This window comes from Chiloscyllium punctatum, chromosome 9, assembly GCF_047496795.1.
Source record: "Chiloscyllium punctatum isolate Juve2018m chromosome 9, sChiPun1.3, whole genome shotgun sequence".
Classification (NCBI taxonomy): Eukaryota; Metazoa; Chordata; class Chondrichthyes; order Orectolobiformes; family Hemiscylliidae; genus Chiloscyllium; species Chiloscyllium punctatum.
This window is the reverse complement of record NC_092747.1, coordinates 6,870,788-6,893,885: the sequence shown is the minus strand read 5'-3', so window position 1 is coordinate 6,893,885 and position 23,098 is coordinate 6,870,788. Positions and strand designations below refer to the sequence as shown.

General features: G+C 40.9%; 1 protein-coding gene across 3 annotated transcripts in view; it reads right to left on the bottom strand.

Moving 5' to 3' along the window:
- The window catches only part of rsf1a (remodeling and spacing factor 1a), a 105,792-nt gene that overhangs the window by 47,748 nt on the left and 34,946 nt on the right, over nucleotides 1-23,098 (bottom strand). For all 3 annotated transcript variants that reach the window (XM_072576795.1, XM_072576794.1, XM_072576793.1), the window contains exons 2-4: nucleotides 15,454-15,545; nucleotides 6,865-6,957; nucleotides 191-396 (exon numbers count right to left, since the gene is read on the bottom strand). In XM_072576795.1, coding sequence (XP_072432896.1) covers nucleotides 191-396; nucleotides 6,865-6,957; nucleotides 15,454-15,545 — 391 coding nt within the window. The remainder of the gene's footprint in view (nucleotides 1-190; nucleotides 397-6,864; nucleotides 6,958-15,453; nucleotides 15,546-23,098) is intronic.

Here is a 23,098-nt window from a genome sequence, read left to right as displayed (position 1 = left end):
CCAATGAGGCGAAACCATCCCAAGCGAGCTGTGATACTCCACAACTCCCAGTTTTTCTTTCTACCTGCACTATTAAGATTACCACTTAAGATAGAGTTCTTTTGACAATAAAGGAATTTCAGAGTTCCTCCAAAAGCATAAATTAAAGAAGAAATTTAACAGGAAATTCAATTCCCCACCCTCACCATACCTTACGATGAGCCTCCATGAAGTGCCATCTTGGTCATCTTGTTCTTCTGTGTAGAGTCTAACATTGAACTCTTGGTCCAGTTGGTACCAGTACATTAGGCCATCCTTGTCACGCCCAATTGGATGGATGCGCATAGCATCTGGCTCCTCCTCATTCAGCAAATTCTTGAATTTCAAATTGTCATCAAATTGACATTCACAGAGATACTGAAATAGAAAGGACATGATTAACAATATATGTCCAGAAAAGAGGTGCCAGATCTGACTCGCAGTCATCAATCCAGACACCAATACAAACGTTAAAATTGGCTATAGCAGCTGCACAGGCAGGAAAGAAGAAATGGCTGAGGGTTTGTGCATGTATGCATAAAGGACAAATTTTGGGTAGGTGGTAATGGAACCCCGTTCCCACATTCCAGAACAATCCACCAATATTTAATGTGAGAGAATGAGACAGACAATGTGAGAACTAGCAAACATGAGAGACAGTGAGACTGAATCTTTCACTCCCAGTCCAAAAATATATTTTAAATTATCTATTTTTGAGATTTGGGTGTCACCAGCAAGACTAGAATTTCTTGTCCTCCCCTACTTAACTCAATGGAGCCGCTTGATAAGTCACTTAGGAGGGCAGTAGGCCACAGCCAATAAAAATAGCAAGCTGTCATCTCTAAAAGGGACACAAGTTGGATTTTTACAATAGTCTGGTAGCTTATGTTTATCGCTGTCATTTGTATTTTGTTGTTTAACAACATGCAAATGCACTATTATGCCATCATTCAGGAGAGGGGAACAACTGATAACTCCCCCTATTAGGTAGAAGTTTTTTTGATATCTTGTGCTTTTGTCCCATTTAATTTTCACAATGTGCAAAAGGTGCTCTACAGAAACTTGTAAATGATAGCTGAGTTTATGAGTGAACTACACAAAATAGAAAAGGTATTCATTTTAAATACCTAGTCTATGCCAAGACAACTAATCCCAGCCAGGGCTGTGACTACAGCACAGCAATTTCCATTAGTATTCAGTGAAGGGAAAAACCAAATCACACTGTTTTTGATCTAGTGAGCCCCAGCTGGTAAGCCATGTGTTCTGACAGTAAAGGACAGACTGGGATTAAGCTATTACACCTAACTGTGTCTGATGGTTGCACATCTTCAAAATTATGCGTAAAACAGGCACCTAGCTCAGGGAAGAAGTTGAAATTTCAAGCAATGAAGGGGACCTGGCAAGAGAGAGAAACAGACTTTTGCACCCCTTCTGTGTTTCAGTTGTACCAACACCGCCTCATGTGAAATTGCAATGGACAAACTTTCAGCTGTAGTATGTGTTGGGTTAGCTCAATATCAGTAGCTGAGACACCATTAATTGATTTTGGCTTCCATTGGATGGTGAGAACATGCAGTCAATTTGATTTCCTGTGCAATGAAGTATACATCTATTGCTGTCACTTAAAGGTGCAAAGGTGGTTTTTGTCTTTTCCATTATGTAGCAAAGGCAGTAAGGGTGTAGTGGTAATAATCATTGCAATAGAAACCCAAGTGCCCAGAATAATGCTATTAAGCTATTTTTTACCAAATTCAAATTTCGCCATCTGCTACAGTTGGATGACCCCATGTCCCAAATCATTAGCCTGAAGTTCTGAATTATGAGCGCAGTGACAAAGCTAGTTCAGCAACAGCCACCACCATCCCCCCTAAACTTTCACAACCACATACACACCCATCCCCCCCCCCCAGGTAGGTTGCTTTGTTTTGGATGACTTTAAGCATTTTGCGTGGTTGTTGGAGTTGCATTCATCGAGGTAAGCGGGGAATACTCATCACATTTCTGGATCGTGCCTTGCAGCGGGTGGACTGGTTTTGATGAGTCAGGAGGAGATACATTACTTGCTGCAGATTTCCAAGCCTCTGACCTGCCCTTCAGAGTTAACACAGAAAAAGGCCCTTTGGTTGATTGTGTCCTTACCAATCAAAACAACCATCTAACGTTACTGATCAGATTTTCCAGCATTTGGCCCATAGCTTTGTATGTTTTGACACTGCAAGTGCACATCTAAATACTTTGCCAATGTTATGAGGATTTCTGCTTCTACCATCCTTATAGACAGTAAGTTCCAAATTCCCACCACCCTCAGGTGAAAAATACTTTTTCTCCCATTCCCTATAAATCTTCTGCCTCTTATCTTAAATCTGTGCCCCCGGTCATCAATCCCTCCACCAAGGGGAAAGATTTCTTCCTATCTACTCTGTATATGCCCCACACTTTTATACGTCCCAATCATGTCATCACTCTGTTCCAAAGCAAGCAACCCCTTCTATCCAATCTCTCTTCCTAACTAACCTAAGTAACATCCCAATAAATTACCTCTAAACCCCCTCCAGTGCAATCACATCTTTCCTATAATGTGGATTCCATCACTGCACGTAATACACCAGCTGCGCCCAAAACAATTTTTTATATAGTTGCAGCATAACCTCCCAGCTCTTAAGCACTATGCCTTGGCTAATAAAAGTAATAATTCTATCTGCCTTCTTAAGGTAAGGAAGGTGGTTAAGAAATGGGTGGACATGCACACAAAGGTCCCTCTGATCCTCGGTGGTCCCCAGGGTCTTACTGTTCATCATACTTTCCTTGTTTGCCCTGCCCAAGTGCATCACCTCACACTTATCTGGAGTGAATTCCATTTGCCATCGATCTGGCCATAACAACAGCCTGGCTTTATCTCCTGTAATCTAAGGGTTTCCTCTCTGTAGTTACCACCCCATCAATTTTCATATCATCCATGAACTTACTGATCGGTCATCCAATATTTAAGTCCAAATCGTTTATATATACTACAAACAGCAAGGGCCCTAACAGTGTTCCCTGTAGATCCCCATTGAAACACTCCTCAACCATCACCCTCTGCTTCATGCCACTCAGCCAATTCTGGATCCAATTTATCAAATTTCCTTGAATCCTACACTCTTGCAGCCACAAGATTTATATGCATGCTCCAGTTCAGTTTCTGGTCCTTGGTAACTCTCACTTTGTTATCGTTTTCAGATGACCTATATTTCAGGTTCTGAGTGAACAGGCGGGTTCTCGACCCTATAGATACGATGGCATTTGGGCACACTGCCCCAAAGGTTAGTAGGGCCTTGAGTGCAGGGCTTGCTCCTTTCCTTTTCCTACTTTGATGACATTCTGCATCGATACAGCGTTGTGACTAAAAGAGTAGTGCAGCTTGAAGTTCAAAATGAGACAGCTTGTCCAACTAGTAGAAAGCTCCTCCTAGTCACGTCAATGCTTCCACATTTCATCAAGAGTTTTAGAAATGTCTTACAAGTGATCTCAGTGCCTTCCCCTAGAACAATAGCCATTTGGGAGGGAAGGCTGTTTTCAGCCATCTGACAAAGTTTCCAGTCCGAGGAAGTCATTTTTGCTGAACCTTTATTTGAATGCTTGTGGAGCTGCTTCAAGCATTTGTCCAACTGTCATCCCATTGAATCTGGAGGACACAGTGGAGGCAATGCTGATAAAATATTTTCCAGTACTCTTAATGTCACTTATTATAGATGTCCAGATGGCACTACAGTTTATGGCGACCATTGCAACACTGGGATTTCTTTTGACATATGGAGGTCCTTATTGTCAAACCACTACTTACATAATGCGTTACATAATGTTTAGAAGGCAATGCTGGTACGGCTGAGGAGCTGCTGGGTCTTGTCAAGGCTTCTCTTTGAGAGAGGTGGCTGCATTTGTATGGACAATGTTTACAATATTCCAGAGTCTCTCCTTCAACATATTTGACTGACTAGGTGTAGGTTCATACAAGTTTTATTTTGGCAACATTGAAGCACTGGCAGAATTCTTTGCATGCAGAATTTTACAGATCAAGCATAGCTTGCAAATCTGGTGCACAATGGGAAACGATACAGCGGTCATCAGCAAAATGTAAATCATGCATATTTAAAAGTTGCTAGTTTAGTTTTGGCAGGGAGGTGACTGAGATTAAAGAATTTTCCATCTAGCTCTATTTAATGATGACATCAGACAGCAGCTGATCTTTGATGAGGTGAGTAGTCACTTCCACGTGGATAGTGCAATGCTATGTACAGTCAGACGGCTTTGCTTCATCCTATGACAGATTCTGAAGGTGTCGGTTATAGACTTTGGACTCCAGACAGTTCCAGTTATATCATCATGAACTAGTTGCAGGATGGTGGACATCTAAATCGCTCGAGCACAATCCACAAAGCCTTGCAATTTACTGAGGCAAATGCTTTGCTCAGATTGGCGAATCCAGTTAACTCACTGGCAGGAAACAACAATTAATTGATGATGGGCGCTTTCATGACTGGAAGGTTGTTGAGGACTAGATGCCCTGCTTTTTTGGCACATGTTGATTTTGATGTACTGCAGAAGGTATGATTAAGAAGTTTGTAGATACAAAAAAATTGGCAGTGAGGTTGATAGAGAGGATAACTGCATACTCGAAGGTGTTATTAACGGGCTGCTCAGGTGAGCAGAAGCACAGCAGATAGCATTCAACTCAGAAGTGAGGGGTGATGCACATGTCAAACAAGGCAAAATAATTAATTTATGGGGGAATGCAGTGAGGTGTAGAGGAAGAGAATGTGAAACAAACTGAGTGAATGCTCACAGATCTCAGGTTGAGTTAGCATATGAAGTCTTTTTATTTAATTTTCACAAAAAATGTTATGCTGGAACTGTGTAAAACATTAGTTAGGTCACAACTTCAGAACTATGCGCAATTCTAATCACCTCATGTTAATCCATTATTAGTCCAAGCGGCCATGTTGCTCAAGTTTGCTGAACACTATGCAGTAATCAGTGAAAATCCTAGTGACCATCCTAGTTCTAACCTTATGATGGACAGAACATAATTGATGAAGAAGTTGAAGACTGTCTGGCCTCAGACTGCCCTAAGGAATTGCTGCAGCGATGATGCCCTTGGGCTCAGATGGTTAACCTCCAATAAGCAATCATTTTTCTCATTACGAAGTAGGACTCCAATCAATAGAATTTATTTCCCCTTGATTTCATTGAGCTGCTTGACACTTGCACTTTGTCAAATGCTGCCTTAACGCCAAGAATCTTTACTGTCACTTCACTTCACCTCAAGTTCAGCTATTTTGACCACCTTTGGTCCAAAGATGCAATGAAGTCAGGAGCCAGATAGTTTGGTGGAATCAAGCGGAATATTAAGGAGCTCATCCCATGTGACTGCAGTGTTGACAATCATGTCCATCATTGGACTGACGGGATGGTAAATGGACTGGATTTGTCCTTTTTTTTGTGTGAACAGGACACAGCTGGATAGTTTTCCACTTTTGCCTGCACTCGTACCAGTGCCCATTAACTGGAACTTGCTTCTCAATCACCAGTCTTTGAGCTACGTGTTCATTTTGCCAATTTTGAATTACCATTGCCAGTTTGCATGAGGTTCAGACAACAATACAGAGACTACAGCCCTAGAGGTTCTGCTTCATGTGATGCCTAGCTCCTCATACTGAATATGCACTGGTACCAGTAAAAGAAAAAGCGTAATTTGTACCACTGAGACCAGAGTTCTCACAATGTAATTTGTTTTGATTTGATTTGTTCTTGTCATATGTACAGAGATACTGGAAAATACTGTCTTGCATGCTACCTTACAAAATTACATCAGGGTAATTTAACAGAATGCAGAATATAGTGTCAATAAAGAGGTTTTTAAACTAAATAAGGGGGCATTGGGTCAAATGTTGTAAGGTGTGGTTAACTGAAGAGTGTAGACAAGGTAAGGAAAAAAGGTATCAGTGTGGAAAATGATAAACAGACTACGACAGGGAGGACAGAGTTCACAAATGAGTAAAATCAACAAATAAGAACAAAAGGAATAAAAGGAGAAAAAAAGACTAAACACTATCTGAATGCACACAACATTTGGAACAAAACAGATGATCTAAAAATGCAAATGGAAATAAAGAAGCATGATCAGAGATAAGGCTGCAAGGATTGGTAACTGAAAATTGAAGGGTACAGGACATTTAGGAAGAACAGGAAACGAGGAAAGGGAGGAGGGGTGACACTGCTAATCAGTGACAATATTAGCACAAGTCCCTCCCTAATCTACTTATCTGTGGAGGCCATCTTAGAAGCATCCAGCAGGGTAATTATTTGAAGTAGATAACTTCCATTGTCCTTCATGTCCCTTTGACATGAGAATGAGCAAGAGTAGGATTAGGCATAGCTACAATATTAGATATTTGCGAATATCAGATGGACACCATGGTTTAGTTCTGACAGGAATAATCACTAGGTGCTGTTGTCCCTAATGAACCTTTCCTTTACTGAAGAAAAGGAAGGAAAGAAGGGAATTTTGGGGCATATGGGTTAGTAGAAGAGGGAAAAAGAAAGAATAACAACTGAAATATGTATAATCCAGAAAGAGTTTTGCTTCAAAAGATATCAAGTATGAGAAACTTTATGATGGCACCAGTTGTGATTAAGGAATTCTGACACTTTACAGAAATATTATTCTAGACCAAATACTCAATGCTGATTCCAGGTGATATCCTATTCAGTTTCCCTGCACTGATATACCCCATACATGTTACGTTATCAAAATGTGTAAGCGCTGAACATTTGTAGAATGGTATTCTATTGGCGCTCAGAAATTACCTTTAAGAGACCAAGTTTGCATTCAGCATCCATCTCTGTGTATCCAATTTTTTCCATCTCCCAAGCCCAAGTATTGTTGTATTCCAAGCAAATCTATTCCAAATGAAAAAAAACATTTAAAATCCATTTAAAAGTGAGAAATGTAGAACATTTTCAAACAAAACAATAAAGTACGCCAAGACAGAACCATTAAAAGTTTTGATTTTGAAAGTTTTCCTGATAACTCAGTTGGTTATGGCAAACTACAACCAAGGAATATGAAAAAGAATGAAATTCACTTTCAATTGTACCAACACACTGGGTTGCAGCAGGAGGCAACTCAACCATACTTCCCAAATAGCTCCCATCTGAGAACCTCAGGCTGGGGAAATCTCAATTGTAATCCAGAGACTCAATCATGTATTTTAGAAAAGACGAAGCACACGTAAGATGCACTACCCAGTTCAGTAGTTCCAGCACAAGCAGAAGCAACAGCCCACAAGGCCTCTCAAGCCTACTCCACCCAACATGTTGTCCTTGAATGCTCTCACCACCAAAAATAACTAGTGACCTCTATACTGAAATTGCTCAGTGACTGATAACACAGCTCATCAAGGTAAAGAATTTTAAAGGTTCCTGTGAAAGGATAAAGTAATTTTTTAAAAGAAGATTCTTTGATGGGATATGGGTATCTGCCCATGCTTTGAACAGAGTGGCTTGCTTGGGCCATTTCAGAGGGCAGTTAAGAGTCAACGATATTGTTGCTGGGTCTAGAGACAGAGGTTGGTCTGAAACAATAAGAGTGTCAAAATTTTCTTCCCTAAATTACATTAGCAAACCAGATAAGTTTTAACAAGTCGATGATAATTGTTACAGGATTACTGAGACAAGCTTTACACTCTAGATTTATTAATTGAATTCAAATACCATCAGCTGCCAAGTGATCGATTTCCAATCGGGATGTTAAGTATTGATTCACCAAAGCAAACAGAAGGAGTAGTGTCACTGCAGACTGAGCATGAACCCTTGCGACAGTGATTGGCATTTGCCTCTGACAGCTGTGAGACCAGAGTTTAGACAGACAAAATGACATATGAATAATTACAGTCATTTGATCAGAAGTGGGGATGTTCACTGACGATTGCACAGTGTCAGTACCATTCACGATTCCTCAATACTGAAGTCTGTGTCCATGCGCAGCTGGACTTGGAAAGTATCCAAACTGGGGTTGATAAATCTTAGTTAATATTCATGCCACACAGAGTATCACCAGCAAGGGAGAATATAATCATCACCCCCTGAGATTCAATGCCATTACTACTGAATTTCACACTATCAACATCTTGGGGGATATCACTGACCAGAAACTGAACTGGACCAGTCATATGAATACTATAGCTACAAGAGTAGATCAGAGGCTGTCGCAATAAGTAACTTGCCTCCATTTTTCCCAATGTCTGCAAAATGATGGAATATCCTCCACTTGCTTGGACGAGTAGAGCATTAACATTCATGAAATTGATCATTCAGGACAAACAGCCACTTCGACTGACACCCCATCTAACCTTTTAAACTTTCAGTCCTTTCACCACTAATGCACAGCAGCAGCAGCAGTGTACACCATTCAAAATATGCACTGCAGCAACTCCTTCAACAGCAGTTTTCAAACCCCTGACCTCTACAAACAAAAAGGACAACGGCAGCCAATAGAGGGAACACCACTACCTACAAGTTTCATTCCGAGCCACTCACTACCCTGACTTGGAAATATATTTCTTCAGTGTTGCTTGGTGAAAATCCTGGCCCTTCCTCCCTAGAAGTACTTTGGGGGATTCTACACACCTAGGACAACTGTCTTGAACTGCTATTGACCACCATCTCTCATTTGAGATGGACAAAACTGCTGACCTAGCTAGCACCACCAACATCCCATTAATAAGTAACAATTAAAAAAATGCATGAGGCCCACAGTGTCCATTTCTCAGTGTTGTTAAGTTCTCAGCTAGGATTACAGACGGATGTTGTAGTGTATTGGTGAATAAGGATGGACAAGAAAATAGCTTGAGCTTTGGTCTCCCAATTATAATCCAATTGATTCTATTGAAATAGATGAGTGGATCGATCAAGGACATAATGGAACAGGAATAGGCCATTCAGTCCCTTAAGTTGAGAGTGTGGCACTGGAAAAGCACAACAGGTCAGGCAGCAGGAGAACTGGTGTCTTGGGAAAAAGCCCTTCATCAAGGGAGGGAGGGGTGGTTTGAACCAAGAAGTCACAAAGGGAATGGTTCCTTGCAGAAGGCAGAGAGGGGTGAGGAGGGGGGACAATGGTGGGGTCTAATTAGAGTTGGCGGAAGCGTATGAAGATGATGCGCTGGATGCGAGGACAAGTGGGGTGGAAAGTGAGGGGGGGGGCGGGGGGAAGCATGTTGTTTCATAGGAGCTTGTCACTGCTGAAACATAAACACAAATTGAGAGTTGGGACCCACGAGCTGCAGGAATTAAGTTTCAAGTGGATTGTTTCTAGTCTCATCTGCTACATCATTTGCACTATTAAGGCAACTTTTATTTGTGCTGCAGCCTATTCAATCTCAGGACAGCCTAAAATGTTTTACATTTGGTTTCTTCAAAAGAGTCTTATTGTTAAATGGGCAAATATTGCTATATAGTTTTATCAAACTAATACTTCATGCAACTCAATCACAAGTCCCCCCTCCTCAGTCTCCTCTGCTCCAACAAAAACAACTCCAGCCTGTCCAATCTCTCTTCATACATAAACCTCTCTAGACCAGGCAACATCCTGGTTAAATTCCTCTTCATCTTCTCCAGTGCTATCACATCCCTCCTATAACGTAGATTTCAGAACTGCACACAATAGCTGTGGTCTAACCATCTTTATATACAGATCCAACAAAACCTTAAATGTAGACACCTCTTAAACACAGCCTTGGCTCTCTGTTTGGATGATGCTTTTCAATTTGAATTGTCTATTCCAGTGTAAAGCACACAGTCCCTGAATAATCAATTCAGATTGATCAGTTTGGGTACTAATAGCATTGTGGAACCAGGAAGCATCTAAGTCCCACTTTCTCTAGAGGTAACAGCATCTCTGAGCAGGTTGATCAGAAAATATCAAAAGATAAAACTAATCACCCACTATACTTAAGCAGCTTTGTAACAGGCATACATTTGGAAAAAATGGACTTATTAGCACGGGGAAGGTACTGTCTGACAAGCTTGATTGAGACTTTGAGAAAGTGACAAAAGATGATTGATGAGGGCAGGGCAGAGGTTATTGATATGGATTTTAGCAAGCTGTTTGGCAGAGTCCCTGATGGCAGGCTGATACAAAAGATGAAGTCACATGGAATATGCTGGTAAAATGAATACAAAACTGGCTGAGTCATAGACGACAGTAGCAGTGAAAGTGTGTTTCTCAGATCAGAGATTGAGATCAGTGGTGTTCTGCAGGGATTAGTGTTGTGACTCCTGCTGTTTGCATAAATGATGTGGAGGAAAATGCAGGTGGCCTGATTAATAAGTTTGCAGACAACAAAATTGGGGGAGCAGTGGATAGTGAGGAGGATTGCCAGAGGATATAAATAGGCTAGAGACTCAGGTGAAGAAATGACAGATGGAGTTTATTCCAAACAAATGCAAAATGATGCATTTTGGGAGGTGTCGCACAGGAGAGACGTCTACTGTAAATGGCAGAACTCTTAATAGTATCAACATTCAAAGAGATGTAGACATATAGATCTACAGTTCCCTTACAGTAGCAACATAAGTGGATAAAGTGGCATATGACATGCCATTGGTGGGGGGATAGAGTATAAAAATTAGCAAGCCATGTTCCAGCTGTATAGAACATTTGGAATATCGTGTGCAGTTCTGGTCGCCATTCTGCCAGAAGAATGTGAAGGCTTGGGAGAGGGTACTGAAAGGGTTTAATCAAGATGTTGCCTGTTTGGAAAGTATTAACTACGAGAAGAAATTGGATAAACAGTTTGTTTTCACCTGAATATCAAAGGATCTGGGCCAAAAGAACTTTACAAGATTACAAGAGGCAAAGATGGTCAGAGTCTACTTCTCAGGGTAGAAATGATAATTACAAGGGACATAGGTTTAAAATAAAAGGGAAAAAGTTTAAAGGAGATGTGAGAGGCAGGTTTTCTTTGTTTAAGAAACACAACTGGTGCTAAAGTGCCTGGAATGCGTTGGAGGTGGTGGTGGAGGTGGATACAATAACACTGTTTAAGAGGCATCTTGACAGATATATGAACACGCAGGGAAGAGAAGGATATGGACTGCATTGAGGCAAAATGTGCTTAGTTTAGACAGACATCACATATTGGCCTGAATGTGTGCTGTACTTTTTTTTTGTTGGATGTTGTAGTAAATTGTACCCACAATTCCAAGCATCCTGTTAAATGGAAGATGAAAGTCATCAGAAGGGTACACTAAGATTCTCCAGAATCATACCAGGCAATGATAGAAATGAAAGGACACACAAAAAGCATGGGTTATTTTACACAAGAAGAAACATTAGAAAGAAATCAAAACTGAAGTTTTCAAAATTATGAAGTATTTTAATAAGCTAAATCCAAAAAGACTGCTGCTGGTTCACCGCATGAAAGCAAAGATCAGACAGCCAAAACGGCATAGAATGAGGTCAGTCTGCCCTTTCTAAGTACAGAAGGAAGAAAGTATGAAACAGTAGACTATGCGTGACTGCTAAAAAAAAGTAGCAAAGTTAAATTGTTTTCACACAAGGTATTTGTGCGTGAAACGCTTGTGGCGATGCTGCCCTTTTTACAAAGTTATGATTTAGATTAGATTTAGATTTAGATTAGATTACAGTGTGGAAACAGGCCCTTCGGCCTAACAAGTCCACAGTGACCCGCCAAAGCGCAACCCACCCAGGCCCATTCCCCCACATTTACCCCTTCACCTAATACTACAGGCAATTTAGCATGGCCAATTCACCTAAGCTGCACATTTTTGGATTGTGGGAGGAAACTGGAGCACCCAGAGGAAACCCACGCAGACACTGGGAGAATGTGCAAACTCCACACAGACAGTCGCCTGAGTTGGGAATTTAACCTGGGTCTCTGGCGCTGTGAGGCTGCAGTGCTAACCACTGTGCCGCCCACTGGTTGCCCTTGGGTTTCCCCCCCCCCCCCAAGAGGGGTTGTGAAGGCAGAGGTTCTGATACGTCTGGAAATATCTACTTGAAAAGTGTTTCTTTTAAAACACTTGTACAATGAAAGGGGAGTGGCCAGTTCTCCCAGTTCAAGATGTTTTCTGGTCTGGTTTTAGCCGCTAGTCAAAAGAAAGCTGCTGGGGAATAAAAGGTTCTCTGATTCAGAGGTTTCCTGGCTGACTCTCTCTCTCTCTCTCTCTCTCTGCAATCTCTCTCCTGTAAGGACCTGCATTTGAATTTACCTTTTCACCAAGGTGTGTGTTATGGGCTGTTGCAGGAAATCAGAACAGCGCTTTGTTAAGTTGCATTTTCATGTTGGTTGGATTTTCAAATGGTTGTTATTTTAAGTTCTGTTTTCTTTTGTTCGTATGTAAATAAATTGTTTTAGTTAAAACAGAGTGGTTTGACCAGCTGTGTCACTCCTGGAAAATTCACCTTACATCTGCTTAAAACAACCAGAAATATTAGTTTCTGGGCTACCTTCTCAAAATGTTTTGGGAGGGTCTGGCCTGGTCCATAACATGCTTTACCTCGAAGCATTGGAGCAGAGTGTAAACCTAAGAGCTTCATGAATAAGGGGATTCAGGAAATACGGGATAGAAGTGTTCCTTGTTTCTTCTAACACTGTTAGCCTCCAGCAGTGGGGGTTGTAACGTTGCACGAAAGGAGAGCGTTAATGAGAACTCAGCTCTGTAAGCACTCCCTGCTCCCAAACTGCACTCAGAAAAACATAAAATAAAGGTGACATCACAGAAACAGATAAGTAATTGTTATGTATTCTGCTCACATGTTTTATCTTTTAAAGCCTAACACCTTTATAAGTAACCATACGGTTAAGTTACAGATGCCAATAAATTCTACTATTCCTTGTAAGATTAGATGGCAGAATGTCTACCATAAGGCACAGAAGCAGTATGAGGCCATTCATCCCATCCGGTTTCTCTGCCATTCAAATGAGATCAAGATTAGTTAGAAAATCCTTGACTTCACTTTCCTGCCTTATCCCCAACTCCCTTACTGTCTTCCTAATCTTTGAACATACTTCATGATCCAGCCTCTACAAACCTCTGCAGTGAAGAATTCCAGACATTTACAAACCTCAGAGAGGAAACTTCTCATCGGTTTTAAGCGAGCAACCCTTTGCTCTGAGATTGTGTCCTCTGGTCCTAAACTCCCCAACCAAGGGGAAAAACCTTTCCACATCTATCCTGTCAAGTCTTCTAAACATCATATGCTTCAACACTTCAACTCATTCTTCTAAACTCCAATGAGTACAGATCCAACCTACTCAACCTCTCCTCAAAATACATTTTGTCAATACCCACCTAGTGAGCCTTCTCCAAACTGCCTCCAATACCATTTAATCTTTCCTTAGCTAAGGAAACCAAAACTGTTCACAGAATTCCAGCTCTTATTTGACTAGTACCTTGAATAGTTTAACAAGATCTAATTTTATATCCCATTCCCTATAAAGTAAAGGCCAATATTCCACTTCCTTTACCTGAACTTGGTTTCTTTCTTTCATACATTAATGTTCTGGATGTAGGTTTGCTTGCTGAGCTGGAAGGTTCCAGCTCAGTGAGCAAACTTACGTGCAGAACCTCAACCTGAGCTACAAAGCTTCTTCAAACTCATACATTAATGTACTAGAACGCCCAAATATTTCTGTGCTGCAATCCATTTAAATAATAATCTACTCCTCCATCCCAACTGCCAAAGTGCATAATATCATGTTTTCCGACACAATATTTCATTTACCAAAGTTTTGCCCACTGGCTAAACCTGTCTATGTCCCTCTTCAGACTCTACCACCCTCAGTACTTGCCTTCCCACCTTCCCAAATTATTTCTGTGTAATTCACAAACTTGGCTGTAGTGCATTCAGTTCTCTCATTGACCCATCTCTGTGGCATTCCACTAGTTACAAGATGCCAGCGTGATGCAGCGCAAACTGTGGTGTGAGGAACTTCAACTAAAAAGCTATGAGCTGTAAAAATTACAATGCATCAGGGAAGGGCAAATTACCAAGATTATTTACTCCAGGGTGTACCCTCATTCCTTAGGATAGGGTCTTCTGATTTGGTCAGCGGTCAGAGATAGGAGGACGTGACTGAGCGAGGCTGGATTTGGACTCAGAGGGGGAGAAAACTCAACCTTTGCAATTTTCCAACGAGTTTGAGGCATTTTCAGTTTGTTTAAGTGTCAGGGTACTGAGAGGTGGATGAACCAACTGACCACGACTCAAAGGTGCAGAAAACTATTCAGCTGAGGGAGTAAAAGGAATGTAGTGGTAGCAGGACACAGTATAATGTCAGGGGATTGACACTGTTCTCAGCACAAGACATTAGGCACCAAATTAAGTAGAGTCTAATAGGTAATCTCTGGATTATTACCTGAGCCATATGGAAACTGTTAGCCGCCAGCAGAGTGGAAGTTGAAAAATCACATGAAAAGAGACAATGGAAATTGGCAAACAGCACACATGATTAATGGCTCAAACTTGTCATGAGGGAAGTGGGTTCCAGTTCATTAGGCACTGGTATGAATACAGGAGAAAGTGATTATCCAAGCAGCAGGTCTTGAACTTTTGATGTAGAGTAGGAGGACTTAGAAATTGTCAAATTGTGGACGCTTCCAAGGAAAAACAAATTACCCAAGATTGCTCATGCATAATTTATCTGGAATTGTATGACTACAATTCCCTACATTGCCCTTCTATCCATTCATTTACTTTGCCATGGTTGATGAGGTAGTTGTGAAATTAAATCTTTTATAGCAAATAATACTTATACAGCAGAAACTAGACTTGCATGCTGAAGGCTTAAAGGAAAGCCACTAGTTTACATTCCTGCTGGACCCTAAATTAAATTTTAAATCGAAGACACCATTCCAACTTGACAACATCCAATAGAAGCCAGATTTTATTTACTAAAATACTTGGGATATTTATTGTCCAACCCACCAGTTAACCAAGAAAGTGACACCAACCTGTCTTCTATTGCCACTGCAGTTGGGGTGTTGATGATGTTATTGGATAGGAGCTGAAGAATTTTGACCAGAAAACCACTTGGATGAGATTTTAACTCAGTGGAAAAGTTGATATCAAGAAATGCAGCACAATTACTGCAAGGCCCCATATCTGTTCTGCAGTGGTCTCCCAGTAATTGTCAAGATCAAATCAGCTCAATAATAGTCTGTTTTTCAGCAATTTCGTTATGGAACAGAAATCAAGTATGCACAGCACAGCACAGCAGTAAGTTATTCTATACCTGTTTTACATACACAGACATAACTACAAACTCAAACATACTGGGCTACTTGTGACTAGTCAAGTACACTCTTGTAAGACTAACTCTGAATGATACTGAAGTGCTTCAATGATATAACAAGGACATAAAAGTCTTTTACCCTGAGAAGGTACTTTTCCCATCGATCAAAGCTTACAGATTTGCCAATCTTCCTCATTAGCTTCAAGTGAAGGTCCACCAGTGGTTGAGGAACTGTGGAAAATAAGGAAGAATCAGGTCAAGAACTTGCATTGCATGAAAGAAACTGACCTTTACAAAAAGTGGTACCCTGTAGAAATTAAGATTATTAATTTGCTACCATCCAATCTCCTCTGGTGCTGTGCATGGAGAGTTAAGATTGGTCTAAGCTTCATGGGAAGCAGAGTTCGATATCTTGGGGATAACTGAACTTGGAGACAGAGAATCCCATTCTGAAAATCATATCACATTTCCATTATAAACTCGCATAACTGCTTTTCGGAAAGTTATTGGAATACTTGTCATGTTGAGAGTTGCACTATCCTGCCGAGGGAAGCACAGCGGCTTTCTTGCTAGCAGGATTATGTAATTTCAACTTGTCACAAAATAAAACATTCTTGCAAGCACAGAAATGTGGACAATTCATAAAGTAAACAGCAAATGATACATACACTAGATTTTCACTGATCAACAGTAAATCTTCCATGATGTGGAATTGCTAGACTCAAAGAACAGTCCAGACAAGTTTCAATACATTGTGATGACTCAATGCCCTTAAACAGACAACTAAAGTTCACAATACAACATGCTATAACAATAAGAGATAAAGCAGTAACAAAGTACATTATAGATTTTGTTTGATGCCCATGATCACAGCAGGAAAAGCTGCATCCGTGTCACCCAGTCTCCTCTACATTGGGGAGACAGGGTGCCTTCTTGCAGATGGTTTCAGAGAACATCTCAGGGACACCCGCACCCACCAACCCCACCTCCCCGTGGCTGAATTCTCCCTCCCACTCCAAGGACATGCAGGTCTTGGGCTTCCTCCACTGCCAAACTGTTACCAACCGATGCCTGGAGGAGGAACGCCTTGAGACCCTGCAACCACACGGAATCAATGTGGATTTCAACAGATTCCTCATTTCCCCTCCCCCCACACTATCCCAGTCCCAAGCCTCCAATTTGGCACCACCCTCCAGACCTGTCCACCACTGCTCCCTCTGACATTTCACCTTCTCCTGCACCTTCATCCACCTATCACTTTCCCAGCTACCATCCCCCCCATTTTTCTATCAGCCCCGATCCACAAGCCTCAATCCTGATGAAGGGCTTATGCCCAAAACGTTGATTCTCCTGCTCCTCGAATGCTGTCTAATTGGCTGTGCTTTTCCAGCACCTCACTCTCGACTGTGATCTCTAGCATCTGCAGTCCTCACTTTCTCCTTGGAAAAACTAACACAAAGTCAAGAACGAGAATGGTTTGCTACAATGAAGACTTACCATTGACAATTGATGCATAGCTAACAAGGCACTAGTCAATTAAAATCTTTGAAGGCAGTAATCATCACTGAATGAATAAATTCAAGCCAGCAGCAGAAGAAGTGCTTCTGTCAAGTTAAATTAACAAGAGTAGCTGGAAGCAACATAAATCTAGCAGCAGGGTACAGAAAATTAATAAATCAATGACCCATGCTCAAGGATCAATGAATAAATTACTCAAGGAGTAGGAGCGTATCTTTCACAAGTTCTCGTGTGTTGTTACTCTGCAGGTTGGCCGAGGAAGCTGAAAATGGCATGAGCAGTATTGCAAGTTTTGATGGGAGTGTTTTGTTTGGAAGTGCACAGGAACAATGGATGGAGATGGTCTTGGACCATTATCAGTTCCTGCAACCTTCCCTTTCCTCCAAATGTGAACCCATCTCTTTTGTCATCTGCTTACTCCTTCTCCCGAGGTTAGGAGCAAGAATCAGAACATAGGTGATGAGAACCCAATGGAAATATGTGCTGAGAAACAAATATCTTGAAATACAAGATTTCAAACTGCAAAACTAAAGGGAGTCAGGTGGTGTTGTGGCACTACCAGACAGCGGAATAGAGACACAGAGCTACAATAGATTAAGACAAATATGGGAAAAGAAAGCATAGCAGCTTGATGTCAATACAACACAGACATTGAAAGAGAAGACAATTTTTATTTGAGTTTAATATTTTGGAATCTACTTAAGGAAGAAATTGAAAACCTAAGTAGTCTCTCATATAGTGCACTGCCCAGTGGGCTGTTTTGCAGCAGTCTGAAAATTAAGATAATAGTTGGTGAATCTTAACATTAGTTTCCGCAAAGTTCAAAGACTGTGTGCTCCACCAGCTGGTGCCCAAATTACATAATTGCTACATTACAAGTTGACAAAAGCCAAACCCATTGAAAAAGAGAAGAACATTGCAATTTATAACAGGTAAATATTGACAAAAGAATGGATCAAACGGTACAGACAGGAAATGTGCAGACACAAAATTTTAAATATTCTACAGACATAGGTGGATTGAATGGTCAAACTCATGGCAGATAAACTTTGACAGAGAAGAGTATCTGATGATACATTATGGCAAGACAGCCAAATGCTAAACTAGATAAAAGTGAAATATCAAGGAAAAACAATAATAGTAAAAAGCTCAAGGGCTAGCAATTAAAGGGTTTCTTGTACTCGACTAGGGAATCAGTATCAAGATTAAGCATGAGACAGTAGCATCATGGTTATGTTACAGAACCAGTAAACCAAAGGCCTAGATTAATAGTTGAAACACAACTTCATATCTAATGTTGTACCACTTTTTAAGAAAGGAGCGAGAGAGAAAGCAGGAAATTATAGACCAGTTAGTCTGACCTCAGTGGTCGGAAAGATGCTAGAGTCAATTATAAAGGATGAAATTATGACACATCTTGATAGCAGTAACAGGATAGGTCAGAGTCAGCATGGATTCATCAAGGGGAAATCATGCTTGACTAATCTTCTGGAATTTTTTGAGGATGTAACTCTGAAGATGGACAAGGGAGATCCAGTGGATGTAGTGTACCTGGACTTTCAGAAAGCCTTTGATAAAGTCCCACATAGGAGGTTAGTGAGCAAAATTAGGGCAATTAGGTATTGGGGGCAAAGTACTGACTTGGATTGAAAATTGGTTGGCTGACAGGAAACAAAGTAGTGATAAATGGCTCCCTTTCGGAATGGCAGGTGGTGACCAGTGGGGTACTGCAGGGATCAGCACTGGGACTGCAGCTTTATATAATATATATTAATGATATAGAAGATGGTATTAATAGCAACATTAGCAAATTTGCTGATGATACAAAGATGGGTGGCAGGGTGAAATGTGAGGAGGATGTTAGGAGATTACAGGGTGACCTGGACAGGTTACGTGAGTGGACAGATGCATGGCAGATGCAGTTTAATGTGGACAAATGTATGGTTATCCACTTTGGTGGCAAGAACAGGAAGGCAGATTACTACCTAAATGGAGTCAAGTTAGGTAAAGGGGCAGTACAGAGAGATCTGGGTGTTCTTGTACACCAGTCAATGAAGGTAAGCGTGCATGTACAGCAGATAGTGAAGAAGGTTAATAGCATGCTGGCCTTCATCACAAGAGGGGTTGAGTATAGAAGCAAAGAGGTTCTTCTGCAGCTGTACAGGCCCTGGTGAGACCGCACCTGCAATATTGTGTGCAGTTCTGGTCTCCAAATTTGAGGAAAGACATTCTGGCTATTGAGGGAGTGCAGCGTAGGTTCACGAGGTCAATTCCTGGAATGGCGGGACTATCTTATGTTGAAAGATTGGAGCGACTGGGCTTGCATACCCATGAGTTTAGAAGACTGAGAGGGGATCTGATTGAGACATATAAGATTACTAAAGGATTGGACACTCTGGAGGCAGGAAACATGTTTCTGCTGATGGGTGAGTGCCGAACCAGAGGACACAGCTTAAAAAAAAAAGGGGTAGGCCATTTAGGACAGAGATGAGAAGAAACATCTTCACCCAGAGAATGGTGGGTGTGTGGAATGCTCTGCCCCAGAAGGCAGTGGAGGCCCAGTGTCTGGATTTGTTTAAGAAAGAATTGAATAAAGCTCTCAAGGATAGTGGAATCAAGGGTTATGGAGATAAGGCAGGAACAGGATATTGATTGAGGATGATCAGCCATGATAATAATGAATGGTGGTGCAGACTCGAAGAGCAGAATGGCCTACTCCTGCACCTATTGTCTATCTCACCTCAGCACCTTCACCAGATTAAATTTATTTGAGAAATTAAAACAACTGGAATAAAATACAATGCTCATTAATAATGATAACGAAACCACTAGATTCACATAACTACCCCATCTGATTCACTAATATCTGTCAGGGAAGCAATCAGCGCTGGGACCGCAGCTTTTCATGATACATATTAATGATATAGATGATGGTATTAATAGCAACATTAGCAAATTTGCTGAGGTTACAAAGCTGGGTGGCAGGGTGAAATGTGGGGAGGATCTTAGATCTAATTGGATATGATTCAACACTTAAGTGCCCCTGCCAAGACTTAGCGAGCCATTCAAATGTACGGAACTCAATGCCACCTGCTCAAGGACAATTAGGGATGGACAATAAATGCTGGGCTTTGCCAGCGTCATCCACATGACAAGAAGCAAAAAGAGAAAAATGTCAGCATATTCAAGTGCTCCACACCTCCTCAGATGAAACCGTCATTATCTTGTACCTACATTAATTAAAGCATGTGAGCAAAACTTTCCACCCTTTGCCTATGGTTTTACAAACAACAGACTAGGTAAAACACACTACTGATCAGGTAAAATGACAGAACAAAAATGTCACACAAAAATTCTTAGCTTATTTGCTTGAGACAGCAGTAACAAAGTACATTATAGATTTTGTTTGATGCCCCATAATCACAGCAGGGAAAAACTAATACAGTCAAGAACGAGAATGGCTTGCTACAATGAAGACCTTGAAATCACCTTCCAACATAATCATACGTCTCTCTTTTAAAGACCAACACTGTTGGGATGCTCACAGCATTGCTCAAAAGATTAGGTCAACTTTTCAAGTCAAGGTTAGCACTGCTGCTCATTTAAAACATGGAGAACTTACAATTTTACAGGTCCACATGAAGTGAATCGATATTATATTCGAGTTTCAAGTTGTACAGAGAAAAGGATTTGCACTTCCATAACATTAAACGAACCATGAAGCATTATAAAGCAAAATTTAACACTACGTCATGACAGCAGCTGGTCAGAGTTCGGTGGAAAGGAATGAGACAGGCAATAAGGTTTAGAGAGGGGATTCTGTATTTCTTGACAGTTAAAATCAAGGTCACCAATGGTGGATCAATTAAAATGTAGGCACACCGGAAGGCAGAATAGGAGTTGTACAAATATCCAGGGTATTCTGTGGCTGTGTGTTGTTCAGTCTTGCTTGTCTGAGGTCTATACATAGGTACGTCAAGCCTCTGTTGGAGTTGCTTTCTGCTGATGATAACATAAGCATTTTGCACCTCAGAACACTTTCAACTGCAAATGAATACTCTCTCGTGCACTTAGAGGTTTGACCATCAAAACTAGGAAGATAAATGCCATGGTTCCAGGATGTGGCCAATCTGCAATCTCTTAACATTGACGGGTGTGACACTGAAGATTGTTGATAACTTCACAATCACAATTCATGATCTTGATGCTGAAATCAACATAAGCATCACAAAAATTGCAGCTGCATACAAGCTTAACAGCATGGAACAAATGCAACCAACAGGGAAAAAAACAACTGCGTGTCCAAGTCTTCATTCTCAGCTATTCCCCCACAGTGGCTAGACCTAGCTTATGCTAAGCAGAAAAGACTCAACTAATTTCAAGCTTTTCAGTCTCGGATGTAACCTGGCATTTCTTGGCAAAACAAGGTGACCAACTCAAAAGGGCTTAGAGCACACTCACTCTATCAGCATAAAGTCATTTCCAAGCCAATGGTGTCAGCACTGGTTTGGCTGCATTCATTAGATGGACCATGGCTATACACCTAGAGATCTTCTGCACATTGAATGTCCATTGGTCACTAACTCCTGGACACTCATACTTGCTGCAGTATTAATATGTCGACAGCCATAAACTTAGAGGATGATTCTTTGGAAAAGACAAGCAGAAACAAGCAGCACAGCTGGTCATGAAGAGGGCCCAGTGAAAACAGAAGCGAATGAATCTTGCAGCTTCTCAGCCTATGATCTTCCTCTGCACCAAATTCTGCAGCCAAAGTAGGGATTGTGAACCACACCGGGTAATGATTATCACAGAGTTAAGTACCACAGTGCAAATCGTTGTCTTACGATTATGAAGTTCGCCTAGTTATAACAGGCAGCTGGAGCAGCTGACAGAGGTACGAAGGCATGTGTGATGAAGGAATTTTAAAATGAGGAAGATCATTTTATTAAAAAAAAATCAAAGCTTAACAGAGAGACATTGTAAGTCATCAACCACAGGTGTCCTTCCTCATCCATATGTGAGGATACTAGTGAGACAGGATCATGTCTTTTTGTGGCTAGTTGGTGTTCATGTATCCTGGTGGCTAGTTTTTTGCCTGTTTGTCCAATGTAGTGTTTGTTACAGTCTTTGCACGGTATTTTGTAAATGACATTAGTTTTGCTCGTTGTCTGTAAAGGGTCTTTCAAGTTCATTAGCTGCTGTTTCAGTGCGATGGTGGGTTTGTTGGCTACCATGATGCCAAGAGGTCGGAGTAATCTGGCAGTCATTTCAGAGATGTCTTTGATGTAGGGTAGAGTGGCTAGGGTTTCTGGTTGTGTTTTGTCTGCTTGTTGGGGTTTGTTGCTGAGAAATCGGCAGACTGTGTTCATTGGATACTTGTTCTTTCTGAATACACAGTATAGGTGATTTTTCTCTGCTCCGTGTGGTTCCTCTGTGCTGCAGTGTGTATTAGTTCGTTGAAATAATGTTCTGAAGCAGCTTCATTGGTGGGTGTTTGGGATTGCTTCTGTAGTTCAATATTTGGTCTGTACGTGTTTTCCTGTAGACGCTGGTTTGAAGTTCGCCATTGGCTGTTTGCTCTACTGTGACATCTAGGAATGGCAGTTTGTTGTTTTCCTCCTCTTTAGTGAATGTTATGCCAGTAAGGATATTATTGATGGTCTTGAAGATTTCCTCTAATTTGTTGTTAAGAATTTATGTACAACTAACAGTGTATGCTAACAAATTATTGAATGTATGTTACATACAACTTATTTTGATTATCAAGAACCATGTTTATTCAGAAACCTTGAGTTGATAGATCTTGCTGATTAAAACTGGACATAAACAAGATATTTAATTGGTCATCATGGTAAGTAGAAGTATTATTAATTTACTCTGATCCGTGGTGTGGTACAACTCAAGTAGAACACACTCATTTAGTCTTGATTAGAACATTGCTCATGTGGCAAATTGGCTAGCTTAAATTTTTTAAAAAGTGCTGAACAAACTCCTCAGATCTTGCAGCATCTGTGGACAGAGAAACAAAACTAAACATTTCAAATCCAGTATTAATCGTCTTTGGAACATTGGATTTCTTCCTCTTGAATAGGAGATACCTAGGCAACTTTTCACAATGTCAGTTAGATGTTTATATTAGAGATGTTAATACTGAAACACCTGGGCAAAAGATACTTTTTTTTTTAAAAAATCATCCACAAGTTAATGGCTACTGGCTGGACCAGCATTTAATGCCCATCCTTAGCTGCTCGAGAAGGTGGTAG